Here is a 27788-nt window from a genome sequence, read left to right as displayed (position 1 = left end):
GTTATAAGGTGGGTTTATACAAAAACATAAAGAGGGCGAACGATTCATTTTTAAGTGATTACCGGTCAGTTATATATACTACTACTAAAATTGGTCTTATTTAATATGATTGTAAATACTTTAATCTAAAATTGACTTAATTTAATATAAGTGGTTCCATAACATTTAATTTGTATTTCCCTAAATGCGGAATTGCCCTTTTAAAATAATGGTACAGTCTGCACAGAGCCAACGGACGAGCACTATTTCTTAGGGCCGGTTCATAGTCGGTCGCGCGATGGTCGTGCTGTGGAAATCTTGCGCGCGATCCTAAGACTGAGGCCTAAAAACTGTGTATTTTTATGATTGCGCGTCAAGATTTCCATCGCGCGATGGTAGACCGACTATAAAACGGCCTTTATTCTTCGCTGCCGGCCAACCTACATTGTAACAACCCTTTACTTTTTTTAAAACTTGAATTGAAGGTTTTTTTCTGAGCCTGGAAAGTTGTTAGCCTTTATAACAATGGCTGGTGTATTTTGATAAAAATCACTCCAATGTAATATAAACAAACCGCACGCCAAGGTGAGTTTCATTTTGTTTTATGAAAAACAAAACGTATCATTTGCCGAGCATTTGGCCCAATTTCCGGACGTCTCATCTTGTATTGGGCTTGTAATTGTATTGCTTCTTTATTTAATTTTAATAATATTAAAATATAATATTTACATTATAAATTGTTATTATTATTATGTATTAATTATTGTTGTCTTATGTAGGGCTTAAGTAGACCCAGTAACTGGGGCGCTGTACTCCTTTTTTCGAATTTTGACATTATCGGTCGTACCTAGCACGACAGAAAATGTCAAAATTTCGAAAAAGAAATACAGCGCCCCAGTTACTGGATCTAGGGCTTAAGTGTATTTTTAGGGGGGTCAGGCTAGGAAGACGGTTTGATGTTGCATTGCTATTGTTCGGACTGTAGACCCAGTAACTGGGGCGCTGTACTCCTTTTAAACAATTTTTGACTTCATCTGTCGTACTAGCGCCCCAGGGAACGGCACAGAATTTTAACAAATACCCTGTTTTTCGCGACACCCAGCCACAAAAAATGCCTCAAAATGACAAAAAGACCAAACAAACTTAAACTAGCTCAAAAATCGCCTACTCTATTCTCGATACGTCTAGGATGTAACATCAGGCATTTAATAGTACGACAGATGAAGTCAAAAATTGTTTAAAAGGAGTACAGCGCCCCAGGTACTGGGTCTATTTGGACTGTTGATTGAGTGTTGAGCCCATTTTTTTTGCCAATTATTTTGACTTGAGTGAGCTGAGTTGAGTTGAGTAATTAAATTGCCAACAAAATTGAACTAAAATTGAGTTAATGCTATTTTATTACATAGGCCTGTCATACTTTGTTTCATAGTCATACTCATAGTGTCAATGACATCCTGTATAGTAACTTAAGTATGTCATTGTATGCTATAAACGGCACCAACCAAAACATGTTGTATTGTATTGTTGGGCAAGGCATTTTCTCCTACAGCAAACATAGTCATACTCAGTAGGACACTCTGTCTTAAATGCAATAACGTAACCCTCCTCCCGACGGCAGGAGGAGGGTTGCGTTAACTTTTTTATAGCAACTACTGGGAGGCAAATTTGAACTTTGTTTTGCACTTAACTTAAAATGAATGTGCCAATCAACCCTAGACCCAGTAACTGGGGCACTGTACTCCTTTTTAGTTACTGGGTCTATCAATCAACTTAACCCAGACCAGACGCTTTGTAATAAATGTGCATCTTCCTGATTTCTTATGGTAGTTACATGTAGATGACATTGACATATTTGTGTGGGTGTTATATTTTAACTTTATATTTTTCATTTGTATGCTTGTTTATCATACACAGAGATTGCAGAATACTATAACTTAGACAAAGCTTCCTGTTAAATGAGACAAAGCTTCCCGTTAAATGTTTGCCTTTTGGTTTTCTGCAATTAAGGGTAACCCTGATTTGTTGATTTATTAACAAAGTAGAAGTAAAGTAATAGAAGAAGACAACAAGTGTCAATGAACTGATACAGAACTCTCTTGATAATTTGTTTTTAATCATTGAAGATTTGATTGTTCTTCCTTCCAGGTAACCCAATTATATGAGACACAAATAACTGATAAACAGTAACACCATGGATGGGATTCTCTCCATCGAGTCTGATCTTAAAGTTGGGATTAAGTGCAAAGACATTAAGCTTAATAAGCCAGATGTTGGAGTCAGTAAGACTGAACTGACTCCCGACCCAGTTGGAGTAACCTACAAGCTGCGGGACATCAACAAGGAGCTGGTTGCTGCGTGGACAAAAGAGTTTAAAGGATACGAAAGAGTGATTGTATGTTGAGACTTTGAAATCCTGCTTTGCATTGTTTATTGTTTGCATTGTTTCAAATTTAAAAGAGCTGCAATAAACTTTTGCTCACCAGAATAAGGTCACCATCCAAACTACCATGTCACATGTAAAAATTGTGACTGGTAACCGGAAAAGTTTTATTTAAGCATTATTTTCTGCTTAAGCAGCTCATAAATTGGGCCCAGGAGTACTGGAAACATTTGCTCATTAAGTGAAGCGTTACTGTCAGTCAGCAGATTGTGTACTGGGGAATAAACTTCCTGCATGGACATTTTCGCTCCGGATTTTTGGCATTTGTCTAAAAACATGAGCACCTTTGGAAGTGAAATTTTTCATCTTTTAGCTTTTTTGTATACATTACATAAGATTAAAACAATCAAATAGTTCCAAAAACCAGAGGTACATGAACTTTGCCTTTAAAAATAGTGTAACAGAGTTCTTTCAGTTTTAATATTTTTAGGAGTTCACTTTACTTTTCAACTTGTAGTGATCTTTGTATATTTGTTTGTTACAAAGACAAAAAGCATTCAACACTGTTCAAGTGTGTCGGACCCAGTTTGCAATGTGATAACTACTTTTGATGATAAAGATTCCTTCATCATGCTCAAATTATTCATCATTATTTTTTTAATTTTAATTCAGATTTCCGAAGGAGACATATTCAAAAATGCTCCAGCAGCCGATGCCATTGTAAGTAGTAGTACAAAATTTTGATTCTTTAAGCTAACTTTAATTCTGACAAGATTGAGCACAGTATGTAGTTCTCGCCTGTAACAAAGCAGTGCCCAAGACTGATTAAATTCAGCCTAATTAGTCAGATTGTGTAATAAGAATAACTATTTCTTATATAGTGCTATTTACAATAACATGTCAGTGCAATTTACATTAGTTCCCAGCAGCCGATTTCACGAAATGCTAGGATTAATCCTATCTTGAGTTAGGACGAGTAACTCGTCCTAACTATAGCAAATAACTCGTCCTAACTTAGGATAGGTTCAGTTCGTCCTAACGTTCTAACGTAACTGAACTTGTTGTAAGGGCTACGATGAATCCTAAGTTAGGAGGAGTTTGGTGAAATCGACGGCTGGTCATTTGGCCAGTAACATTCCTATAATCTTTCTCGGCACCCTGGGGAGATAAACATGCACAGCGTGGGCTGCTGTGGCACTAAGAATTTTTTCAAACACAATCAACATCTACCCTCGCAGGTACATGTTCCCATTTATACCCCTCGGTGAAGTGAAGCAATTGTAGTAAAGAAGCTCTTCCTCAGTGACACAAGTGCCATTAGCCATTTTGAGATATGGTTGCATTGGTTGACATAAAACTATGACACTGTTGGGTTTGGGTAAATTTGTCTGTATACACCCAAACCATGCAGGACACTCCTAGTGTGTCCACCATTCCTCGAAAAGGCTAACGACAGGGATTCGAAACCCGCACCCCAATGACTTGCCACCAACTTGAGTGAGTTCATTGCTCTAAACCGCTCATCCATGTATTTGACAAACCTATTCAATTTGCCCTATTCATAGCACACTTGTTGCAAGCCACCACATGTCGACCTTGTTAATTACCTTTTGTGAAAACCGTTATGACACAAAACAAGTTTGGGAAGCCAGCTTTGAACTTGTGTAATCCTTGAACAAGTCATTGTTTGTAGAATTTGAATTTGCAATTTAGCTAGAACTGTAATTTACAACTGAAAATGTGTGGCATTACGCATAATACAGGCTACTGCTGGGGTTTGAGCCATTCATGTATGTTTGTTTTCAATAAGTTCTTTTATAAGACTTTACTTTGTTTACTGTTTATCCCTGCGATAGAGTGTACTGTTAAATACTACCTAAATGCCATAGGGTTCAGCAGAGTGCCGTACACTGGGAAATGCGTATATCATTTGCAATGTTGATTTCATACAACCCATTGCCTTTATTGTCGTTGGAGAGATGTAGTTTAATAGCTAAAGTTAAAATATAACTTAAATAAAACTTAAATTTTTTAAAATTATTATTTTGTTTTTATGGGAAACCACAAAATTGGTGTACCCTATTCTTCTTATTGGAGATTCCAATTTCAAGAGTCAAGCATTGTACTTCCTAAAGGGTTATAGAGCTTGTCAATCGAGCTAGTCTGAGGATAGAACTTATATGAGTAGGATTTGAAACTTTGCATGGTGGAGATAAGATATATAGAAGAGTTTGCGGTAACACCATGTAATAACAATCTCTAAATGAGTTGGGGTGGTTCTGAAAAGAACCGTTGGGTTAACTCGACGTTTCGATCAGTATGCTCTGATCGTCTTCTGGAGAATGCTGGACTCTGATGCTGCATGCTGCTTAAGTACTAGGCGGTGGATCAGCGGTGATGCACGAAGGCGGGAAATGTAGGCGGGAAGTGAACTCGATGATGCGTGGTGAAACTTATATGGTTTAACAATGTACATGTACCTGTTTTTGCTGAAAACTTAATGAGTAGGCTAATTGTAGAAAACTGGTTTGGTCTATACAATATGTACATGTATGTCGCAGTTTGTCCCTTCATGTATGGTTGTTGTTTAATGTGCTTTAAAACCCCCAACATTTTTGTAATATTTTATGTTAAAGTGTAAACCCAGTTTCAATTCTTTATTTTCTGATGTTTTTGTTTTGTTTAGGTGTCACCAGCTAACAGTTTTGGTTTCATGGATGGGGGAATAGATATGGCACTTTCAAGGCATTTTGGATGGCAACTGTAAGTCTACTCAATCATTAAAAGGCATGCATGATTTCTGAGGATTTGTCATGATTTTGGGATGTTTTAAAAGAAAATCCTTGTAACCTCAAACTTTCTCAAAACAAGAAAAGCAAGACACAGCCCACGTACATTGTGTCTTAACCTGTAGTCTGGTGTAAACCTGCTGCATTGTAACATCTTGGAGCATGGGGGAATCTCCATGCTTGGAGGTTCCTCTAATGAAATGGATCCCAGACCTGCAAGCCTTTCTTTAGGAATGTTTACAGTGTTCAAAGTTCATTCCTGCATTAAAACCTGCTGTTAATGAAATGCAACTTCTTGTTCTTCTCTGCAAAGTGAGTCCAAACAGAGGCTGAAATGAAAATTAGTCTGGTTTCTATATGTTTTCACAGGAATGTAAAAGGATCTCTGAGCTACATTGTAGGGTGTATGAAGAGTTAGCCTTGATCAAGGCTGTTGACGTACTGTTCCCCGGCCCGGTTCGCTGCACACGCATGCAGTGCATACACAAATGTACATTACCATACATTGTACAGCGAGAACAGTATAGCGTAGTCGTGAGAACGGTCGTGTCTTTGTATTTTCAACCTCATACACGTGGCTCAAACAACAGCCTTGATGGGTTTGTAAAGCTTTATCGGAATTCCGATAAAAGGGTATTCATGATGTGGGCGTGTCATTCTAAACATTGGCCAATCACAGCGCGATTGAGAATGACGTATTACTGCTAGCAATCATGCCACGTCCATGTGTGTGTACGCTGTACGCTAGCTGTATATGTACATGTACTGTACTACGTGTTTTTATAGCAGTGTCGGGAGCGTGGTGCATATGAGCTGTGATTGTAAGGGGTCTGAATGCGCTGCTGGACGGGTGAGCCGGACATGACTCGCCCCCGGTCGGTAATGGTGTTGAACAACTTCGAACAACTTCCGTTGTCTTGCGTTTCATTATAACACGAGGACTAGCATCATAATTACAACGTAGCTGGTAGATTTGTCCCTGAATTGGAAGCTGCTGTACTATAAGTGTAACGTTGTAGTGTAGTACTAGTAGTATGGCAAGAGTTAGTTTATGAAATTTAACTTTATTTGTAGTTGTTGTTCAGCCACACGCCATCTTCTACCGTCTGTCGACAACACATATTTTCGATCCCCAACTTTGATTTACCGCGAGAAACGTAATGAATAATATATGTCTACATTAAGACAAAATAAACAGCTGGGTTTCTTATCTCATCTGGTCTGTGTTTGTGCTTCAAGGGGATGGGGTGTGTTGTACTGTCATATGCCCAACATCTAAGAATTCTTACCAAGTAGCCATCTTGCCGGAAACCCATGACACCTGGATACTTTTTTAACCTTTCTCAAACACATTTCACATGGTCTAATTTTCTTCCTTCTATTTCTAAACCCATGATTGCATTAAACGCGGTTGTTATATTTTGTTGAAAGTTTCTGTAGTTGTGTTGCAAATTATACACCATTGATTTCCAGCGACTTGCAGTTTTGTTTTACTAGTAGGGATTTCTCCCTCGCCCGCCGCCATTATTGCAACTATACTACAGCCACTGCTTGTTTACAATACGTCGACGAGCACATGTGTGCGAGTGCTTGCAGAACAACGTTGTGATTGACATCGCAGCGAGAGTTTATAGGTCAACCAACAACCAATGAGAACGGGTTGTTAGTAAACATTAGCATTGATTGAGCTCCGCCCTAAATTTTGGCAGATACAAAACCATCAAGGCGCTACTTGGGAGGTACCCGTGTACCGTAAGTGTACCGTATACAGATGGTACATGTACATGTACAGTACGTATGTGTACATGCGCTGTACACGTATTATATGCACTGTGTTATGTATGGGGGTGCGCTGGCGGAATTCAGTGATGGGGACTGGGATTTTGCAGATCGCGGATGGCTGTAGCGCCTTGATCAAGGCTAATGAAGAGTTTGACATGATGGTGCTGCATGAATATTCATCATACTAATAAAAATAGTTAACCATTCTTATGCTCAGGGATGAGATTGTTCAGACTTTTGGCTGAATATTGACTTTTTATGTTGGCCTGGTAAAGAAGATCAGGCAATATTTTCCCCCACAAATAAAGAAATTCTGCTCATTTGTCCACCTCTCTAGTGCTTTGGAAACTGTTTCCAAAAGCTCCTTGGAATCTATAACCCCAGGGGTTGCTAAATGGTAGAAATGACGTCATTTCAACACACCTTTGAACTTGTATCCAAGTTTCAGACTTTTTCGTTCCCTGTATGTTACTCCTCACACAAATGTTTCGTACTCTCATTAAAAGGAGCCTTTTTTTTGTTGCACCAATCAATCATGTTCAGAATGAATCGACTTCAGGAGATGATCAGAACAGAAAAGGAAGGAGAACTGTTAGTGGTAAGTATCTTTTCTAATGTAATTATGGTTACAGGTTAGTCTGACTGATTGCTCTCAATGTATTCAGTACAGCATATACCCCCAACCTAGACTTGATTTAAAAGCTGAGATTGTGGTTGATTATCAGCATCAGCCACACACGACAACCCCCCCCCCCCACATGGTGTATTTGGGTAGTATAGTACAGCAAGTATTACATGTAAGTCCAAGCAGTCCAAAACAAACAGTTTGCACACTGTGGTTGGCTGTTGAAAGTTACCATAACTCATTAGAAAGCATGGCTAGACACTACAAGGTGAACGTTTACGGCCAAACAGCTGACGAGTAGGTTCATGCTTGCGGATACACTGCCTTGGAATCAGGCTATTCAAACATACACAACTTTTGGCGCTAAATAGCGAGGTGCATCCCCTTGTGTTTACCCCGGGGTGCTCACTCGGGTTAGCCCCTGACAAGAGCTAATCGAATGATCACTCACCCTCTCGTGGTGACGTCATGCACCCGAGGCCAGCCCCAAGTGACCTACTCCACAAGCAGGGCACTTGGGGCTGACCAGGGTGAGCCCCTGGAATGACGTCAAAGCTATTCGAATGTACCGGGGGCAGACCTGGGTCGACCCAGGGAAGCTTATCAAACGCACCCACAGATCAATATCATTCACATGGCAGATAAACTACATGTATGCCAGCCTACAGATAAACTAAGCCAGCCTGCAGTATTATAACATACATGTGATGAATGCAGATTTTCACAATACAAGTATACCCTGTTCATCATATACAACCCATTGAGTGACAGGGTTTCAAACAGTAGGTTAACTCTTTGCCTAATGTTGCACCAAGTAGGAAGGCTATTGAACATATCATTGGGAAAACCTTGGAGTGTCACCAGTACCAACTACATTATTAAACATAATGCTCAAGACCTGATGTTGTGGTTTATGACAGGGAGATGCACTGATTGTCCCAACTTGCCAGCAGTTCTGGGGTAAATCAGATCGTAATTCCTGCTGGGAGGCCTTCAACCAAGGTACCCCAATCAAGTTCCTCATCTCAGCACCTACCATGAGGGTACCAGAAGACGTCTCTAGTAGTAACAACTCATACTTGGCATTCAGAGCTATTATTCTGGCAGGTTAGTCTTGATTTAGTTGCCTGTATCGTGTGTCTAAAAACAAGCTATACACTTTTGAAATGGCTGCCAAATAGAAATTAAAATGTGGTTCTGGGGGAAAAGATTTAGATGTTTGGATAGCTTATGGAATCAACTTTCATATGACACCAAAAACGATTCATGCTTGGGTGAGCACTTTTCACTGAAGAATAGGTAGCCGACATCTTGGAGTGAATTTTGTAAGCTCCAAAGGACTTTACCTCTCACAAATTAGAAGGCTAATTTCTGCACAACCTATTTTTTATACCCTTTACAAAAGTGACCAGCGCTCACCTAATCATAAATTATTTTCGGATGTTTTTGTATCATATGAAAGTTGAGTCCATAAGCTATCCATACATACATGTATAAACCCTTTTCCCGAGAATCATATATTTTTTATTCGACAGCCATTTCAAATTGATTCAAACGGATTCCTTGTACGACGTACATGTACATGTACATTGAGTGAACTATTATATGTACAGCAGCAATGTACAGCAGCAATCAACTGGTAATGCATAATAAACAAACACACCACGCACACGCACACAGGCTGTACTACCCACTTGCCATCATAAACCATGCATAAACACACGCTTTAAACAAAATAATATTCAGAAAATGGTTTACTATTTTTCTTATCTGACTTCGGATTGATGCTGAGAAAGGTTTATTCCTACTAGCTGCAACATTTGGTAGTGGTTTGTGTTCAACAATTGTCCCAAATTAGCTTGTAGAAAAGTTGCAAAAACATCTTTTCCATGCTTTGCGCCAATTGGGTCGGACACCAGAGTGTTTTGGCTGCGCTGTCACTCTCGACGATCGGCTATGTTTCGGGATATTGGCCCAGGGAATGATGGCATCTGTCTGGCATACTCAAGCATCCCATGTGCACTGGCTGCTGCCAGACCGCCTTGATGAACCACATGGCCCAACCAAGCTGCCTTTAGTTCAATCACAGCACTGCTGCCGAAGTACCATTGATTGCCAATGTGGATTATGCTGAAGTGTTGTACCAGGCCCAATTTCATAGAGCTGCTTAACGGTCGATTTTGTGCTTAATGGGCCCACCTAGCAAATTTTTCAATTCAGAGCCTTGCTTTATCAAGGTTTTTTGCTTAAAGCATTAAGCAATGAAAAAGATCCTTAAAGCCCCAATTTTCTGCCTGAAGCACCCTGTTTAAGCACAGCGCATAGTGCAACATCATTGCAGTAATGAGTTTTTAGTGTGTTGGCGCAGCGGTGTGTATTTTATGTGTGTGTGTATGGTAGGTTCAGCGAAGTAAGCGAGTGTCTAAGATTTTTCAGAAATGTTGTACAATGTATCTTCTTATATAGAATTTGAGGCATTGCATGGTGATTGGTGAGGTATCTTTTTTAGTTCACTCTCAAGTTAGTGTGTAAACCTTTCAAGGGGTGCTTTGAACCATTGCAAATAATACAACTCAGACGAGAAAGTGATGACTCTGCATTTATTTCTCTCGCCATTTTGTTAGCACCTTCTTTTTTTTGCTTAAGCAGACGATCCAAAAATGTTGCGCGCGCAGTTTGTTTACATTACGTGCCAAAAGCTAGCAGCCGCTCATGAAATAGGTTTATGCTCATGCAAATTGTTTTGCTGCGTTAAGCAAAAAAAATTGCTTACCGTTAAGCAGCTCTTTGAAATTGGGCCCTGTTTTTCTCTTTTACCTGTACCTGTTCCAGATACTAGTACCTTTATATTCAATACCTTGTATATCTGGTGATTATTTTGTATTCCTTTCTACAGTCCAAAAACATAACTCGAGGCCTGACTCAATTCCTATACGAAGTGTTCTCTGCTCTGGCCTGGCAACGTCAGTGGGTTGTATGCCGCCAACAAAATGTGCAAAACAGGTAAGACAAGCAAAGTCTCTTCAATTGTTCTATTGTGTACCTTTTGTATTTGACCATGTTTTGATACAATCTGACATGGGCTCCAACAACTGGCACGACTGGGGTGAAGAATCCTTTCAAACAAAGGGCTTGTAGCTCAAAACTTTTCATGGACCAGAATTCTAGTGAGCTATTCACACATTCAAACTGGTTTAATTTGAACAAGCACTATTTAGAAAAGGTTCATCTTATTTGTCTTATTGGCAAGTATACTTCAACATTTTGAACATAATTTTGTTTATTTTGCTGGTATTACACTGTGAAGTTTTAAGTATGAAACACAAGAATGCCAGACTTGTCTGATTGTCAGGTCATTGACCTGGAATAACTGTCAATTTTGAACTGCTGACCTGTCCTTGTTTTGGCCAAGTTTGATGGAACCAAAACTTGATAACCAAATTAATAACGATTGACATGGGGCCAGGCATTCTAATTCTAAAGTTTGACATGCTGCAGCAGTGTTGATGTATGGTTGGAGGTGTTCCTGGTTTGATTCCATGTACATTGTGACATAGCCATAAACCATTACAAGGAATATGTAAAGGAATAAGGCCCATACTTCAAAATGTAGCTCTGCATTCCTGAAAGATGATACACGCTTTGATGCGCCCATCGGGTGTGACAATGCACTATATAAGAACTTGGTGCTAGTAAAATAGGACTTGGGTTGAACAAAATTTAAATCAAAGAGCATGATTTAAACAAAATTTAAATCAAAGAGCAACTTTTAAACATTTTGTTGTGTATAAGTGATGTATTAAAAGATGTAGGATGAACAAGTAATTAAAGGCATTGAGATAAAAAAACAATATGATTGTATGGTCTTTAAGTATTGGGGGTGGGGAAGGGGGAGGGGTTGCAAAATATGCATCATACCGAAAACCCCTGGATGCTTCCGATGGATTCAAACCATTTTAGAGCAATTAGCTTACTAGTTGTTGCCAGAGGCCAGCTACAATCTCCTCATTAACACTTTTTAAAGAATTCAAGATTATTTTATGTTGCTCCACAGATGAAATGTGCTTATGATATTTATGAACAGAAGTCTCGAGATGATCTAAGAAACCCAGACAGTCTAGGAATAGTTTGGGATCATCACAGATTTATGCAATCCTCAGTAAGTATACGTCATCAACTTTTCAAGTTTGAGATTTGTCAGGTTTTGTCTCTTGTAATAGTATTTTCTGAATACTCCTTTGCTATCAAACCGTTATGACAAATCAGACTTGTGTTCAAGCCCCAAGCTTTCATTTGTAGTAATGGGAAAGTAGGTTAGTCTATCACGGTAACACTCTAAAAGACGTTAGGGAGGTTTTGTTTCAAGCAAAAACAATTGTTATTTTGAAGTTACTAAGTGGCATTTTATGGCCGCCTGTTCTAGTTCACTAGACAAGCTCTGGTCAGCAGCAGTGGTGTGTTGGTTGGATTACTGGTCATGACACTTGTGCCCTTGAGTTGAGCAAGACACTTCACTATTATTGCTTCAGAACTAGTTGGCTCTACCAGCTGGGCGTCAAATAAGGTATTGCGAAGGGGATAACCCTACTTCAGCACCAGGTACATGTAGGTGGCAACATGCTCCTGGTGGCAGTTGATTTGGCTCGACAGCCCAAATTGTTTAGGGTAGCCCTCACCTTGAAGTGGCCATCCGAACTTGTCAAAGGCAATCTCTCATAAAAATAATTAAAATAATTAAAATAGTTAATTTGTTTTCTTTTGTCTTTTGCTTCATCAGACTGAGTTTGGTGAATTTGTCTATCATGAGGACAGCTGATGGGAAAGCCAGTAATGATGTGTAGACTTGCCACACACAGCATTTATGATAAACCAAGACTCGATTTGACTCATACACAGCACGCCCATGATGGAAGGTGTTTGTGGTCATGTAAACTGAACTAGAGTTTGCTTTTTATCTGACTGTGTGCACTGAACAAGACTGTGCTTACCACCCGGACAAGGGTTTGCTTTCTGCCAGCAGTTGATCTGATGAGGCACCGATCAGGTTGCATCCTGCAGGGATGAAGTCTTTAAATCAAACATTGCAATAAAAAAACTCCACAAAGACATGAAAGACAATGAAAATGGACAACCCTTGATCCATGAGGATGTGGGGCAATGGAGAATATGGATGCTATTAACAACAAGTGATGGAATGAACTTTCTAAATGTGGAGATTGTGGTTTAAGTGCTACCAGGAAATTAGCTTAATTGCTCTTTTTTATAAGTTGCATTATTGGTTTTATTTGAACAATGTTGTAGGCTCAGATCTACATAAGGTCCGAGCCTACAACCTTGTTTCAAATGGAACAATCTGTAGCCATAAAACGTCCTTCAAACAGATATTTGAAGAATTCTTCAAATATCACATGAAGATAATGGAATTTGGAATTTTTTGAAGAATGGAAAATAAAAGAAGGCATTATAGTAAGGGATAGTATAAATAGGAGCAACAATGTAGTTTAGAACAAATTGTTTTGAAGAATTGGTGATACCTTCACTGTTTTTTTTCAGTCGTGCAAGGATTTGTTTCAAAGGCAAAATAAATCATGTCATCAATTTATTTTTAATTCCTCAAAATGAGCTCCCTCTACAGGGTGTATGTGCCCTCATCTTGTTGAGGACATGACATGTTTAACTGGTTGAGTTAATGCTTCCAATAGTCCACAGTTATTCCAACCACATCAATCATGTACAAGGAGATGTAAAAGTAGCATGTAGATTCTGCCCAGTTGGTACAAGTTTAAAAAAGGAAGGGAAAACAAATGTACATATGTAACTGTTTCATTTTCTCAAAAAAGAAGAAAAACAAACAGAAAACAGTTTATAAAGGGGGTACAAGCTTAAAACTTGTTAACTATGCATGTATCTTTGATTAATAATGGCATGGTATCACAAGTATTTTCTAGTGTGCAATACTTGTAAAGTCCACTGAACTATTCTGTCAATACGCCTCTCTTTAATATTTATGCACGAGTACGTCACAATTCTAAACCAAAGCGAGGCCATAGGCGCAGCCACTTCAAGTGGTGGCGGACGTGCGCCGATGACCTCATTTTGGGCAAGGATTATGACATCAAGCATGAATATTAAGAGAGGTGTATAAAGAGACATACCGCTCAGTTCAAGACAACGTGGCTGTCTCGAGAAGACCCTTGCAAGTTAAATACATGTACAGGTGTACATGTAGGATCACTTGTAACACACAGAGCTTGATTTTTCTTTTAACAGGTCTGGGTACTTTTTGTAACACAACACACAATGTCGTCAGAAAACTATTTTTGTGACTTGTTTAACTAATTTCTCAAAAACTACAGCACCTCAGCAAGTTATATTTTAGGGCAGCTTTCTACCATCATTATCTTCAAACTGTGTAAGATAAATGTAAATCTGTGGACAAAGAGTGTCCAAATCCTTTAAGGCTAGATTTGTCAAAAAAACATTTTAAGCTGATATGAACTGATGTTAAGTATAGTCAATAACTCAATATGATTGTCAAAACTTGTCAACATCAGTCTCATTACTTTTTGGGGGGAGAAATCAAATCAACTGTAACATTAAAGGCACTGTACATGTTTGGTAATTGTCAAAGACCAGTGTTCTCACTTGGTGTATCCCATCTTAATCATAGAATAACAAGCCTGTGAAAATTTGGGTTCAATCGGTCATCGAGGTTGTGAGAAAATGATGAATGAAAAAACACCTTTGTTGGACGAATTTGTGTGCTTTCAGATAGGAATAAAAGACTTCTACATGTAGCTATAAATATTTTAATATTTTAGTGAATAATTGTCTCTCTCTCAAAAACTACACAACTTTAGAGGGAGTCCTTTCCCACAATGTTTTATACTATCAACAGCTCTCCAATGATCGTAACCAAGTTAGTTTTTAAGTTAATATTTGTTTTGAGTAAATGCCAAACGTACACCTTCCCTTTAAGTCAATGTGGAACCAAGCTATTTAACATACCACAGATCTGTCAAACATACATGCCGTCGATTTCACTAAACTCTTCCTAACTTAGGACTAATCTTGGGACTTAGGACGAGTCCCAACCCTGCACTGTAGCATGCATACCTTAAGATTAATCCTAAGTTATTATACTTGTCCTAACTCGAGTTAAGACGAGTCCTAACTCTTTGTGAAATCGACCGCTGATTCTGTAGAAAGTTTCCTGAAAATAGTCCAATGTTTCCAGTTTTTTTAAATGAAATTAATTGCCCTTTTTCCATATCTTGTTGAATGTAAATGCAAAACATGTCCCTTATTGTTGTGCCAAACCTTACTGTTAACAGTTCTGACAATCCAAGATAGTGGACTTTCCCCGGTTTTTAACATAACATAAATGACTCACATTTTCTCTCTCTTCAGCAGTGAAAGGAGTAATGAGAAATCCCCTATCCACTAATCTAAGGGAAAGTAATTTTTCAAAATCTCCTGTGCGACAGTAAAATTTAGGATAGAACATGGTGGTACAGCAAACCAAATAATAATAACCATGATAATAATAATTACATAGAGTCAAACTAAAAAAAAAAGCTCGGGAAAGCTCCATTAAATACTTTCAGCTTACCACAACAATTGGAAATGCTTTCGTCCTTTTCAGAGTGGGCGTGTTAGCATTGAATTACTTGAGTCATTAAACTTCATGGAAGGAGGTCAATTTCCCTGGGGGTATTCAGCACCACCACCGGTTTGTGCTTCATCCAATTGAGACCACAGTTTGGAATCACATTGAGATAACAGGTATGAGTTGTCGGATGAAAAGGATGTTTTATTTTAGCCTCTTTCTTTAATGGAGCTTTCCCGGCCCGTAATGAAATAATTATATCAACAAAGTATTTGCTATCAAATAAGTGCATGATTTTTAATTTTAAAAGCAAACACATTTCTCACCATGTACTTTGAACTAATAGTTTAAGAGTGTGATCACGCTGCGGCGTGGATTCGTTGGAAAGTTTAAAACTGTTTACATTTCCCCCTTTTAAGTAAAGATGGGGTTAAGTAAATAAAGAGGAGGAATGATGACTCGGAATTATAGGAAAACGTTGTGTTGTCTTCTTTCTTTGAAAATTGTTCACGACGATGCCCCAGGAAAATCTGAGAGCCGTTGTAACAGGCGATTCTGCCCCCCCCCCCCCCCCCCCCCCCTGGTGTTGTGACCCACATCTACCGCGGTCATGGCTCCTAGCCTTGATCAAGGCTGTTGACGTACTGTTCCCCGGCCCGGTTCGCTGCACACGCATGCAGTGCATACACAAATGTACATTACCATACATTGTACAGCGAGAACAGTATAGCGTAGTCGTGAGTACGGTCGTGTCTTTCTACTTTCAACCTCGCACACGTGGCTCAAACTTAGGAAGTACCCATGTATCGTAAGTGTACCGTATACAGATGGTACATGTACATGTACAGTACGTATGTGTGTACATACGCTGTATACGTATTATATGCACTGTTATGTATGGGGGTGCACTGGTGGAATTCAGTGATGGGGACTGGGATTTTGCAGATCGCGGCTGGCTGTAGCGCCTTGATCAAGGCTATCATGGCTCCCGGCTAGGATGTCCTAGCTCTATGGCCTTATTAATTGCGCCAAAGTTTTTAAACACTTACAAATAATAGGCCATAGTATGCAGCAAGTCAATTAATTAATCCAATGCACACTGTTATCTTCTGCGTATTTGTTGATACCTCGATCTTTTGATGCGCTACGATGTTGTTTGGCGGATCATTTATGGGTAGCCCTACCTTAGTGGCGTAAAGGAACACATTGTCTTGGATCGGGCGAGTTGGACTATGTTTAAAAAAACATTTGTTTAACTGAAATCGATATGGTTGGAATAATGATACACACAAACGTTCCTCAAAAGTGCGTGGTTTTCCTTGTACACGGTCGCCCTATGGAGTCAAAAACTTGCCTCCACAAAATGGCGTGCCGTGTTAGTTCACGACGTATAATGAAAACCATGGAGGCATATAGACCCAGCAACTGGGGCGCTGTACTCCTTTTTTCGAAATTTTGACATTCTCGGTTAGGACAGAGAATGTCAACATTTCGAAAAAAGGAGTACAGCGCCCCAGTTACTTGGTCTAGGAGGTATATTGGTGTGGATCATTATAGTCTACTAATAATATTTATAACTTCAAAAGTTGCATAACCATTGTGTAATGTGCTGTACGTGACTACGATCAGCATTATGCTTGCCCGCCTTTTATAATGATTTGTCTGCGATGTTTCTGGTTTGGGGTGAATATAGGGGACTTTTGCAACTTTTAAAATTCCGCTAAAGGCGTGCCCCGAACCCGCCAAACAACAAAGAAGTTGTATATGCGCTGCTGAAGAACTAACTGTGCATGCAACGGATTAATTAATTAATTGTTTGCATACTATTTCAGTTTCCGACAAATCTGACCATTCTTGTAAGTGTTAAGATATACTTCATTGGCGCAATTTATGTAGCCCGCAACTATACGCTGCTCAGCAGGCGGATGGACTCAAAATAACGAGCAGGATCCTGCGTGAAGGGGAAGAACGCTAGCCCTGCGGCCTGCGTCTTTTTTTTGTCACACCGCAGCGAGGGGTTTTGTACTCAGACTCCCAATTACTGTCTTGAGATGAGTCTACGTTTCTGATAGCACCGTTAGCACTTGTTCCGTTTCGGAGTATTATTGAAAAATGGGGAAAGAAAGCCCATAATATTATTTCCATTTAATTTAAAAAAGCGTTGCATTGTAGTCTCCAACTCGAGCCACGAAATGACAGTTTACAGTACAAAACCCCTCGCTGCGGTGTATGGCGCCCCCTGTTGGACTGTTACTCTTAGTGTTGTTTTGATGTGAAAATCATGGAGGTAGACTACCTCCATGTGAAAATGAAGAAATACACGAACATGGCGGACGATTTGAAAAACAGTTATACAGTTCCATCACTGCTAACAATGTAAGTAAAGCTCTGTGACACCGTGACATTCGTGCAACTATTCTTAAAGGAATATGGGTTTTCCTGGTTGATCTTGGCAAATATGCAGCCAATTAAAAGCTCCTAAATTCAGCATTCAAGGTCAAGCATTACCACATACATTTAGCGTTACTTATTAATATTAGTGCACAGTTAGTAGGGCTATTTTGCTTCAGACTCGCGTGCCTGGCAATGCGAGTGTTCCATGTATCTTATTTGCGATAACGTAACCCTCCGGCCTCGCGGCCGTCGGGAGGAGGGATACGTTATCGCAACTACATGTATCTGACCTTCCTTGCTCTATGATCTGACTGTGTGTGCTGACATTTAAGGTGGAGCGGCGGGGGGGGGGGGGGGGTGACTTCAATGAACTTTTTATTATTAATAAAATTATTGTAAAAATTGTAGTTTCAAAAAAAGTTGAAAGATTCAACAACAGAGGCCCAGGGAGGTACTAACATTACAATCATGTAAGTCATTTAAAGCCATTGGACACTTTCGTGTATCACAACTTATACATTATGTATCCTGTTGTCACGTGTTTTCAGTAGGATAACAGGAAAATTGTTCACAATCAAAAACTAAATATTTTTTTTCAAATCATCTATCAAATTTTATAACAAAACTTTCACTTCATGGTATGTTGAAATTTTTAAGGTTTTGGTTTTACGTTGCGAGAGACAGTCCGCCATTAACAGTGCTTACTGCATGCACGACATTGGAGCAACGTCATATGTTTTCACACCTTTCATTGGTTGGTATTTTATTGAATATTCAGAAGCTAGTATGGCGTGCAAAATAAATCAAAAATATTATTCAATTACTACTTAACAAATTTAATTACATTTTTGGTCCTAAGGCATTATGGCTACTATATTAGAATCCAGAGATATCATAAGGCATGAAAGTAAAACACCCCACCCCCCCTTGATGCACTCACACTTCATAACAATCCGTTTTCCCCCCATTTCAGACCAGTAATATCTGGTTTCAGGAGATAAGAAACCAATCTATGATATTTTCTCTTTAATGTAGACTTAATATTTATTACGCTTATCGGAATTTATAACAGTTATATGCAGTATATACTATATAAATAAAAAAAAATTGTTGTCATTTTCACTTAAAATAACGGGAAAGCCCACCCTTGGTTTCCGCACATTTCGCCGTGTCATAACGTGTTTAAAATAAATCCGTAATTCTCGCTATCGAGAATTGATATTGTTTTAATGTTTTCTCAAAAAGTAATGCATTCATTGAATAATATTTCAAGAGAAGTCTTTCACCATTACCTTCTGTAAACCCTGTAAATTATTTGTAAATCTGTGAACTTTTATTTATTTTTTTGTACCGAAAGTGTCCAATGGCTTTAAGTGAAACATGACGAGTGAGTGTGAAAAGTAAATTTAGAAACAGAAAAGTTTCCGCATGGCACCACCACTGTTTTATATGATATAAAATAATATAGTATCTAATTTACCTTAATGAGATCCCTTTTTGTAAAAATGAGTAATGGTGGCGCCATACGGAAAGTTATCCCAATTGGTTGCAATAACGTAACCCTCCTCCCAACAGCCGCAAGGCCGGAGGCCTTGCGTCGGGAGGAGGGTTATAAATGTTATCGCAACTAAACTGACAATTAACATTGACTTCCAAAAAAGGAGTATGTCAGCGCCCTAGCCCTGCCGTCGATTTCACAAAGAGTTAGGACTCGTCTTATCTCGTGTTAGGACGAGTAACTCTTCCTTACTTAGGATTAATCTTAAGGTCTGCATGCTACAGTGCAGGGTTGGGACTCGTCATAAGTCCTAAGATTAGTCTTAAGTTAGGAAGAGTTTTGTGAAATCGACGGCTGGCCACACAAGTGGGGCTAACAGCGCCCCAGTTACTGTGTCTCCTGCAGCCGATTTCACAAAACTTGACACTTTACGCAACTGCGTAAGTCCACTTGCACAATGTTGCGCAAGTGGACTTACGCAGTTTCGTAAATTTCATTAAATCTGCTGCTGGGCAAACAGATTACAGCACCCTCACTTACTGAGTCTGGGTTGCTGATGGGCACTTCCATGGTTAGTTTTGTTACACTTTTAGCTGCTTAGCACAGCTCTGTGGTCTCCAATATTAACATGAAAGCCTATCAAGTCTCCATTTTTGTACCATGGCTACATCTTGGCTAGACCTAATATACAAAAAAATTACAAATTTCTAGACACATTTATTCGGTTGTCATGATCAGTTTAATTTTGGTTAGTTACGTTACAAAAAAGGGACATGGAAAAAAATTGCATGTCTTTGAACAAAAAGTTTCCTCAAACAGGGTACAGCTGAAACAAACTTTACTATTTCTATAACTACAAGGGTACTAGCAAGTGTTTTGGTAGGGACAACAATAAAATAACTCTTATCAGTTCCAGGCATTGCCCCCAAATCATGGTTAGTTACGTTACAGTTAGTTACGTTACACTTTGTCCGTGACTAATATTTCTTGTGATACACCCTTTGTACTTCACTCACAGCTCTTATCTTGTCTTTATTAGTAACTAGTATGCAATACTACACTATATACAAATCAGTTAAGCAAAAAACAATGGAATAAAGTAATATTTTGTAATATAATTGCCAAAAAAGTATTAAAAGCCATTACCTCGCCATATCATTAACCCAGGTCACATATATTACAAAATGTTTATGTCTGTAACATATAAACTTGTTCCTTTACATTCATAAGCCATGCAGTATTTTAAAGTCACAATAAACCAAGTGAATTTCTCTCTTCCACAGATACCAAAGAAAACAAAACAATAGAAAGGATGTTGAATGAGTTCCTTGTCTTGACTCTTGGTCATGGACACTAATCTTAAAGTTCAACAGAAATTTTGAAATGCTCGCGATTGTTGACATTTTCTGGCACATCTAGCTTGAAAATCATTTTGTCCCTCGTATAGAAGATACAAACATTTTGAGTGGGTCATTTTACATTAAGATGTTTCACTGCCCCTCCCATGCCATCCACATGACCTTTGCCATGGGAGGTGCAGAAGAAAGTCCAGTGAATTTCAATCTTGTGCTGCTCTTGAAGCACAGCTATCCCACTCCACAATGCTTTTCAGCTTAATGCTTAAATGGGCAGTCTCTCTCTCTTCATCACACCCTCCCTCCTTTCCAAACCCCACCCTGACCTACCAACACCAGTTCCTCTTTGCCCTTCTACTACATACATGTACCCCCTCCCTAATTAATAACTAAAGCCTTTGATTCTCCATGTACAAAGGAAGACTTATTATAATATTCAACCTTTTGAACACGTTTGAACACGTTCCGGTCCTACTATTTTTGTGCTTTGTCCTAAAAAAAATCTCTATGAGATGCACATCAAAATGTTTTGTTTTTTGGGGTCACACTATTCACATCCCATGGTCTGTCTGCACAGGGCAACAAGCTTATAGATATATGAGTTTGCTTCCCCCTTACACACAAGCTGATATTGTTGACGATGAGACAGCAAACTCTCTGGCTGTTTCTTATGTCACAAAATGTCTTGACGGCCACTGCCTTTTTCTCCTTGTATTTCTTGTAGTGACTAGCTGCCTTTATCTTTTCTTAGTTTTGCTGTTGCTTTTCCTTGTTTGACAATGGCCTGTTTGATCTATGGACATTAAAATAAGGAACAAAGTCAATCAACTTTTTTTGAAAATTGCAATTTCTATAACTACACAATGTACCTGATGAACAATGTCAGAATTATACATGCAGCACTTGTACACAAACTCTCATTAATTTAGTATATAGAAGAGAAATACAACTTTAAGATAACCCTTTAAAATAAAATTCATATGGATTACACCATGTAACTTTATTGTCATCAAACTTACCCCCAAAAATTCACCACAAAAGTTGAAGAAGATGAACTTGTAGGACAGGGGTGTTGCGCATGGATCTTGCATACATAATATGCATACAGACAAAATGAGCCACATGGCAAACAAAACATATATGCTAGAAGTTGAATTGTGGGTCAAAGAATAGTATCATACTGCCCTAACTTGTTTAAACTTTACAACATGGCTGAAAACTTATGCTTGTGTCAACTTAGCAGCATCTTAATAGTCTATAATATGTCGGTTAGTTACGTTTCTGGTTAGTTACGTTACATAGTTAGTTACGTAACTTGTGATCCCTCCGTGCTGTACAGCCGTGGAACATGCGTTTTTGTATCACATCACAAGGTTGGTTCTCAAAGAAAACGTTGTTGTTGATCCTTTGTCCCTGTAGAATGCAGTTAAGAACCTTCCGAATTAGAGCACCCCAGTCTTTGTCCTATGTGTAGATATTTTGTGTTCCCTTCTCTGTTTTGTTATCGGTCTCCATAATGAAGTGAAATAAGAAATCATACGTGCATTTAACTTGTTGCTTGATTTCCCTGACTCCATACAGAAGTCTTCGCAGTGTTGTCAGCGTACTGCCACACTACCTGTCTGAAGTAGAATGTATGCCTCCTCACATTAAGAGTAAATTACTTCATCTAATGTGTAAGAGAGGCCTTGTGACAGACGAGATAATTAACAAGGTATGACGCCCCCCCCCCCCCCCCCCTGTCATTGAAGCAAATGATAGCAGACACAGCCCTTAAAAACTTTTTAGAAAACTCTCTCTTATTCAGACTACGGTAAATTTGTAAAAAAAATCCTGATCCGGTTAAATTTGTTAAAGCTCTACAGGTCATGCGGGCTTGTGGAATTTTACCCCCCATTACGAGCTCTGGAATTGATCTAAAACCAAAAAAATAATTACTATCAATGGACCGTCAGTTAAGGTTACATATTGCTAAATGACTAGAACTGTGCCAGTGATAAGTTAACAGAATATTGTGAGTGCAGGTTAGATTAAGGTTAAACTTTTTTAAAGCATTAAAGGGAGGGTATACATTTGGTAATTGCTCCAGAAATGAATCATGGCCATAAAAACATTAGTAAGAAGCACTGCAGCTGTTGATCATTTTGAGAAACAATTTATTTCAAAGGAATTTGATTTCAGAGAAATGTATTAATATTATTAAAAAACAATTCAATCTGAGTGCCTGAAACGATTGTGTGTTCCACTAGTTCCAATTATAGATTATTCCCTTCATTTACATTTAACTGCTCTCAAGACATTCAGCAATATCACAAAAATGCTCCGAACAGGTTAGTTTAATTTTTTATATTATGTCTGTAGGATTCAAACAATTGAACAGTTCCAAAAACCAACTTTGCCTTCAATTCAAAGACAGCAGTTTGTGTTTATACACCTAGTGTTAATTTGTGTGCCCCCCCCCCCCGCCCCCCCCCCCAAAAAAAAAAAAAACCTAAAAAGCAAACATCCACTGCCAACCCAACTCAAGTTTAACATTTTGATTGCAGGTCATACACAGTGGGACAAAGGTTCTTAACCTTGAAGATTGTGATATCACAGATGCTGGTCTCAAAAGAATCATCTGCAAGAATTTAAGGAAGCTGGATTTAAATTCTGCCAAGGCAAGCAGGACTGAGATTACATCAGCAGGTAAAAACAACAATTTGAAGGACCTGGGTCTAAAAGCAAAGCATTTATAGTATCTCATCTGCACGAAGTCCTGTCCTCTCATTTGAGAATGTACATTATACGGTTCTCAACCCAAACGTTAACCCTAAGACTGAGGCACATGTTGTCTTCAAACCTGATCACCCAAAACCATCTCATATAGTCAGCACTGATTTGATATAGTTGGTCCTGTACCTTCCAACACTCTGAGATTGAGGGACCTACATGTATACTTTGTCTTCAAACCTGATCACCCCAAACCATCTCATATAGTCAGCACTGATTTGATAGAGTTGGTCCTGTACCTTCCAACACTCTGAGATTGAGGGACCTACATGTATACTTTGTCTTCAAACCTGATCACCCCAAACCATCTCATATTATAGTCAGCACTGATTTGATAGAGTTGGTCCTGTACCTTCCAACACTCTGAGATTGAGGGACCTACATGTATACTTTGTCTTCAAACATAATCACCCCAAACTATCTCATATAGTCAGCACTGATTTGATAGAGTTGGTCCTGTATCTTCCAACACTCTGAGATTGAGGGACCTACATGTATACTTTGTCTTCAAACCTGATCACCCCAAACCATCTCATATTTTATAGTCAGCACTGATTTGATAGAGTTGTTCCTGTACCTTCCAACACTCTGAGATTGAGGGACCTACATGTATACTTTGTCTTCAACATAATCACCCCAAACTACATGTATCTCATATTATAGTCAGCACTGATTTGATAAAGTTGTTCCTGTACCTTCCAGCACTCTGAGATTGAGGGACCTACATGTATACTTTGTCTTCAACATAATCACCCCAAACTATCTCATATTATAGTCAGCACTGATTTGATAAAGTTGGTCCTGTACCTTCCAACACTCTGAGATTGAGGGACCTACATGTATACTTTGTCTTCAAACCTGATCGCCCCAAACTATCTCATATAGTCAGCACTGATTTGATAGAGTTGGTCCTGTATCTTCCAACACTCTGAGATTGAGGGACCTACATGTATACTTTGTCTTCAAACCTGATCACCCCAAACCATCTCATATAGTCAGCACTGATTTGATAGAGTTGGTCCTGTACCTTCCAACACTCTGAGATTGAGGGACCTACATATACTTTGTCTTCAAACCTGATCACCCCAAACTATCTCACATAGTCAGCACTGATTTGATAGAGTTGGTCCTGTACCTTCCAACAGATTGAGGCACCTATACTTTGTTTTTTAAAACCTGATCGTCCCACACGAACCATCTCATGTCTTAGAGTGGAACGATGGAGTTGGTCCTGTACCCTCCAACAACCCACTGTAAGACTGAGTCTTACACCTGATCACTCTAACCAATCTTGTGTCTGAGCTCTGATTTCATGTAGTTGGTCCCGACCCTCAAACAACCCACTCTTAAGCATGACCAATCAAGACCAAGTTCAATCACTTTTGTGTTGAGTTACCGTAGTGTAGGAGTATTTAAACTTATTTGGGATGTTTTTTTTTGCTAGAACACATTGGCTTTTAGTGTTACACTATAACTACAAGCTGTTGTCAGTAAACTGAAATGTTGGTTATATGACTCATCATATTTTTGTTCATCTTGATTCATGTACGTATGTGTGTAGGCCTTGAAGCTATTGCAGTCAGTTGTCCACTTCTACAGACTGTGTTTCTAAGACGCTGTCTCAATGTGACAGATGATGGAGTGATTGCATTGGCCAAGAGCTGCCATCAGCTGATTGAGCTTAACATCGGTGGCTGCCATCTCATCAGGGATGCATCCCTTCTTGCCATCGCTCAAAATTGTCGTATGCTCAGAAGCTTCAACTTCTCCAAGACAAAGGCAAGTCACACACAGTGAATGTTTAGAAAAGAATCAAACTGCAGACTTGGGGAACCTTTCAATAGAATAATATATAATAAATTATTGTGCGGTTCTAGTTCAACCCTGTTCCCAGTGATGAACATCTTGCTGCGCCATTTTTTGGAAGTCTGACTTTGATATTTTACACCAAATATATTGCACATAGTCCTGTGGTTGAACCATTCTGTGATAGAGACATTTGCAGAGCAAATTGTCCCCCTCATTACAACGAAACAGATGAAACCGAAGAAGAAAGGTGCATGTATTAAAACAAAACAAAACTTTAGTTTTAAGATGATTTTTTTAACTGGGAAATGGAGGTCACATTGGCTAATGAACTACATGTATATGTACATGTACATGTAGGTAACGGTCTCCAGCCTTCTTATTTGAATACTGAAAATTAAGGGTAGTCCCAGTGTTCTCCACAGACTTTTTTTTTTAGGAGGGCGGCATGACGTAATCAAAATGCATAAACAATCCGCACGCTGTGATTGGCCGTTGATAGACTTCAACACAATACACACGTTCACAATCTAAGTTTGTGAACACATTTCTGATGCTGTAGTTTTGAAGTCGGTTTTGGCTCGTCAGGTACTCGCTTGATGTTATTAAATGCATGCATACAGTGGGTATTTCTATGTAGCGACGTCGACTATGTGTGTGGTGTGTGTCATATGAACCATGTGGCCGTCTGTACATCATGTTTGAACGTTTGTTTACGATCGCATATCTGATGCTGTAGTTTTTAAGTTGGTTTTGGCTTGTCAGGTACATGTTTGATCTTATTAAATGCAGTCTAAAAATAGTCTCTCTATCCTTTTTTTTGGCAGGGTGGCCAATAATTTTAGCAGGGCGGCCTAAATTTTAGGAGGGCGGGAGGCCCTGCCAATTTACGTGTGTGGAGAACACTGAGTCCGTCATGATAAGCTCATACGTCTAACTGTACATGTATGAAGTTAGGGTGACCGTGTAAAACATGGTTTTGCTTTTTGTGTATAAATCACTCACATAACAATGTGGATGTGATGATCTTCTCAGTTCATACAAACCTCCTGGCAAACTCCAGTCTTACAATTATATCCTCCTTATTGAGCCCATATCCAATCATTCATGGGGAGACCAATTCTAGCCTCCTTATTGAGCCCATATCCAATCATTCATGGGGAGACCAATTCTAGCCTCCTTATTGAGCCAATATCCAATCATTCTTGGGGAGACCAATTCTAGCCTCCTTATTGAGCCCATATCCAATCATTCTTGGGGAGACCAATTCTAGCCTCCTTATTGAGCCCATATCCAATCATTCATGGGGAGACCAATTCTAGCCTCCTTATTGAGCCCATATCCAATCATTCATGGGGAGACCAATTCTAGCCTCCTTATTGAGCCCATATCCAATCATTCATGGGGAGACCAATTCTAGCCTCCTTATTGAGCCCATATCCAATCATTCATGGGGAGACCGATCTTTCTCACAAAGTCTACAGACCAAATTTCCATCACAAGTAAAATCATCATTTTCTTTCAAACCTAACTTTGTTTTAAATTTCTTTTCTACATGACATGTGTTGAAATCGTTTTCTGGATGTTTCAAGCTTTGGCCAAAGTTTTCCTTTTGATTGTTGTAAAGTACGTTATTGTTTGTATAAGTGCCACAAGCACTTAAATGTGGCTTTGTGCGCTTTATAAGTTTTCATTATTTTGTGTTACTTGCAGGTGACAGATGAGGGAGTGATAAGTTTGGCAATGGGTTCATGTCAACAAACCCTGATGGAAGTCCACATGGATCACTGTATCTATTTGACCGATGACTCCGTTGAGGCCATTGCAAGTTTCTGCCCACAGCTTGCCATCTTAATTTTCCATGGTTGCCCATGTATGACAGGTGAATTTAAAGACCTAATCTTAATCCATTCCCTCATCTGTTTTCAAATTGTGCAAGGAGTATATCAACATTATTCTGGAACTCTCCCCCTGGTGCACAATTTCCTCCATCCTACACAATCTAGACTGGTTTAAAGCCATTGGACACTTTCGGTAAACAGTATTGTCCAAAGGCCCACACTTTCTGTATCACACCTGATATAAAAAATAACAAACCTGTGAAAATTAAGACTCAATCGGTCATCGGAGTCGGGAGAAAAGAACGGGGAAAACCCACCCTTGTTTCCGCATGTTTCGCCGTGTCATGACATGTGTTTAAAATAAATCCGTAATTCTCGACGAGAATTGATAATTGTTTTCATGAAAAGTAAAGCATTTAATGGAATAATATTTCAAGAGAAGTCTTTCACCATTACCTTCTGTAAACCCTGTAAGTTATTTGTAAGTCTGTGAACTTTTTTTTTTTTTTTTCTGTGCCAAAAGTGTATAATGGCTTTAAGAGCAGTATCAATTCCTACCTTCACCTCCGCGAGTTACTCTCGTCTTTTAGGGAAGGTACACGTTTGGTAATTACTCCAAACAAATATTAACTTAAAAACTGACTTGGTAACGAGCATTGGAGAGCTGTTGATAGTATAAAACTTTGTGGGAAACTACTCCCTCTGAAGTAACATAAATTTTTGAGAAAGAGGTATTTTCTCACTAAAATAATAAAATACTTTCTAGCTATAAGTCTTTTATTACCATCTGAAAGCACACAAATTCAGCCAAAAAGGGTGTTTTTTCCCATCATTTTCTCGCAACTCCGGTGACTAATTGAGCCTACATTTTCACAGGCCTGTTATTTTATGCTTATGATGGGATACACCAAGTGAGAACATTGGTCTTTGACAATTACCAAACGTGTACAGTGCCTTT

The 27788-nt window shown here is 39.0% G+C and overlaps 2 protein-coding genes across 2 annotated transcripts in view; both read left to right on the top strand.

Annotated features, from left to right (window-relative positions):
- The first annotated feature begins 300 nt into the window (after window positions 1–300).
- Window positions 301–15632, top strand: LOC139946788 (uncharacterized). The gene is made up of 9 exons (XM_071944486.1): window positions 301–564; window positions 2125–2371; window positions 3032–3079; window positions 5046–5122; window positions 7474–7528; window positions 8476–8662; window positions 10452–10558; window positions 11610–11714; window positions 12333–15632. Exons 2-9 carry the CDS (start codon window positions 2171–2173, stop codon window positions 12369–12371), a joined length of 819 nt encoding a protein of 272 aa, XP_071800587.1. The 5' UTR covers window positions 301–564; window positions 2125–2170; the 3' UTR covers window positions 12372–15632.
- A 1784-nt stretch (window positions 15633–17416) lies between these two features.
- LOC139946787 (protein AMN1 homolog) overlaps window positions 17417–27788 on the top strand; it is a 13963-nt gene continuing 3591 nt past the window's right edge. Inside the window, exons 1-5 of the mRNA XM_071944485.1 lie at window positions 17417–17540; window positions 21993–22125; window positions 22958–23099; window positions 24745–24962; window positions 26703–26871. Of these exons, the coding sequence (XP_071800586.1) occupies window positions 17446–17540; window positions 21993–22125; window positions 22958–23099; window positions 24745–24962; window positions 26703–26871 (757 nt within the window). The 5' untranslated portion in view covers window positions 17417–17445. The remainder of the gene's footprint in view (window positions 17541–21992; window positions 22126–22957; window positions 23100–24744; window positions 24963–26702; window positions 26872–27788) is intronic.

Source organism: Asterias amurensis, chromosome 14 (assembly GCF_032118995.1).
Source record: "Asterias amurensis chromosome 14, ASM3211899v1".
In the NCBI taxonomy this organism is placed as follows: Eukaryota; Metazoa; Echinodermata; class Asteroidea; order Forcipulatida; family Asteriidae; genus Asterias; species Asterias amurensis.
This window is presented reverse-complemented; position numbering and strand designations above follow the sequence as displayed.

Bases quoted from the DNA above. Each gene is read 5' to 3' on its own strand.
- LOC139946788 (XM_071944486.1), top strand. From the start codon at position 2,171: ATGGATGGGATTCTCTCCATCGAGTCTGATCTTAAAGTTGGGATTAAG. The intron at 3,080-5,045 runs GTAAGTAGTAGT...TGTTTTGTTTAG, and splicing joins CTCCAGCAGCCGATGCCATT to GTGTCACCAGCTAACAGTTT. The intron at 10,559-11,609 runs GTAAGACAAGCA...GTTGCTCCACAG, and splicing joins CAACAAAATGTGCAAAACAG to ATGAAATGTGCTTATGATAT.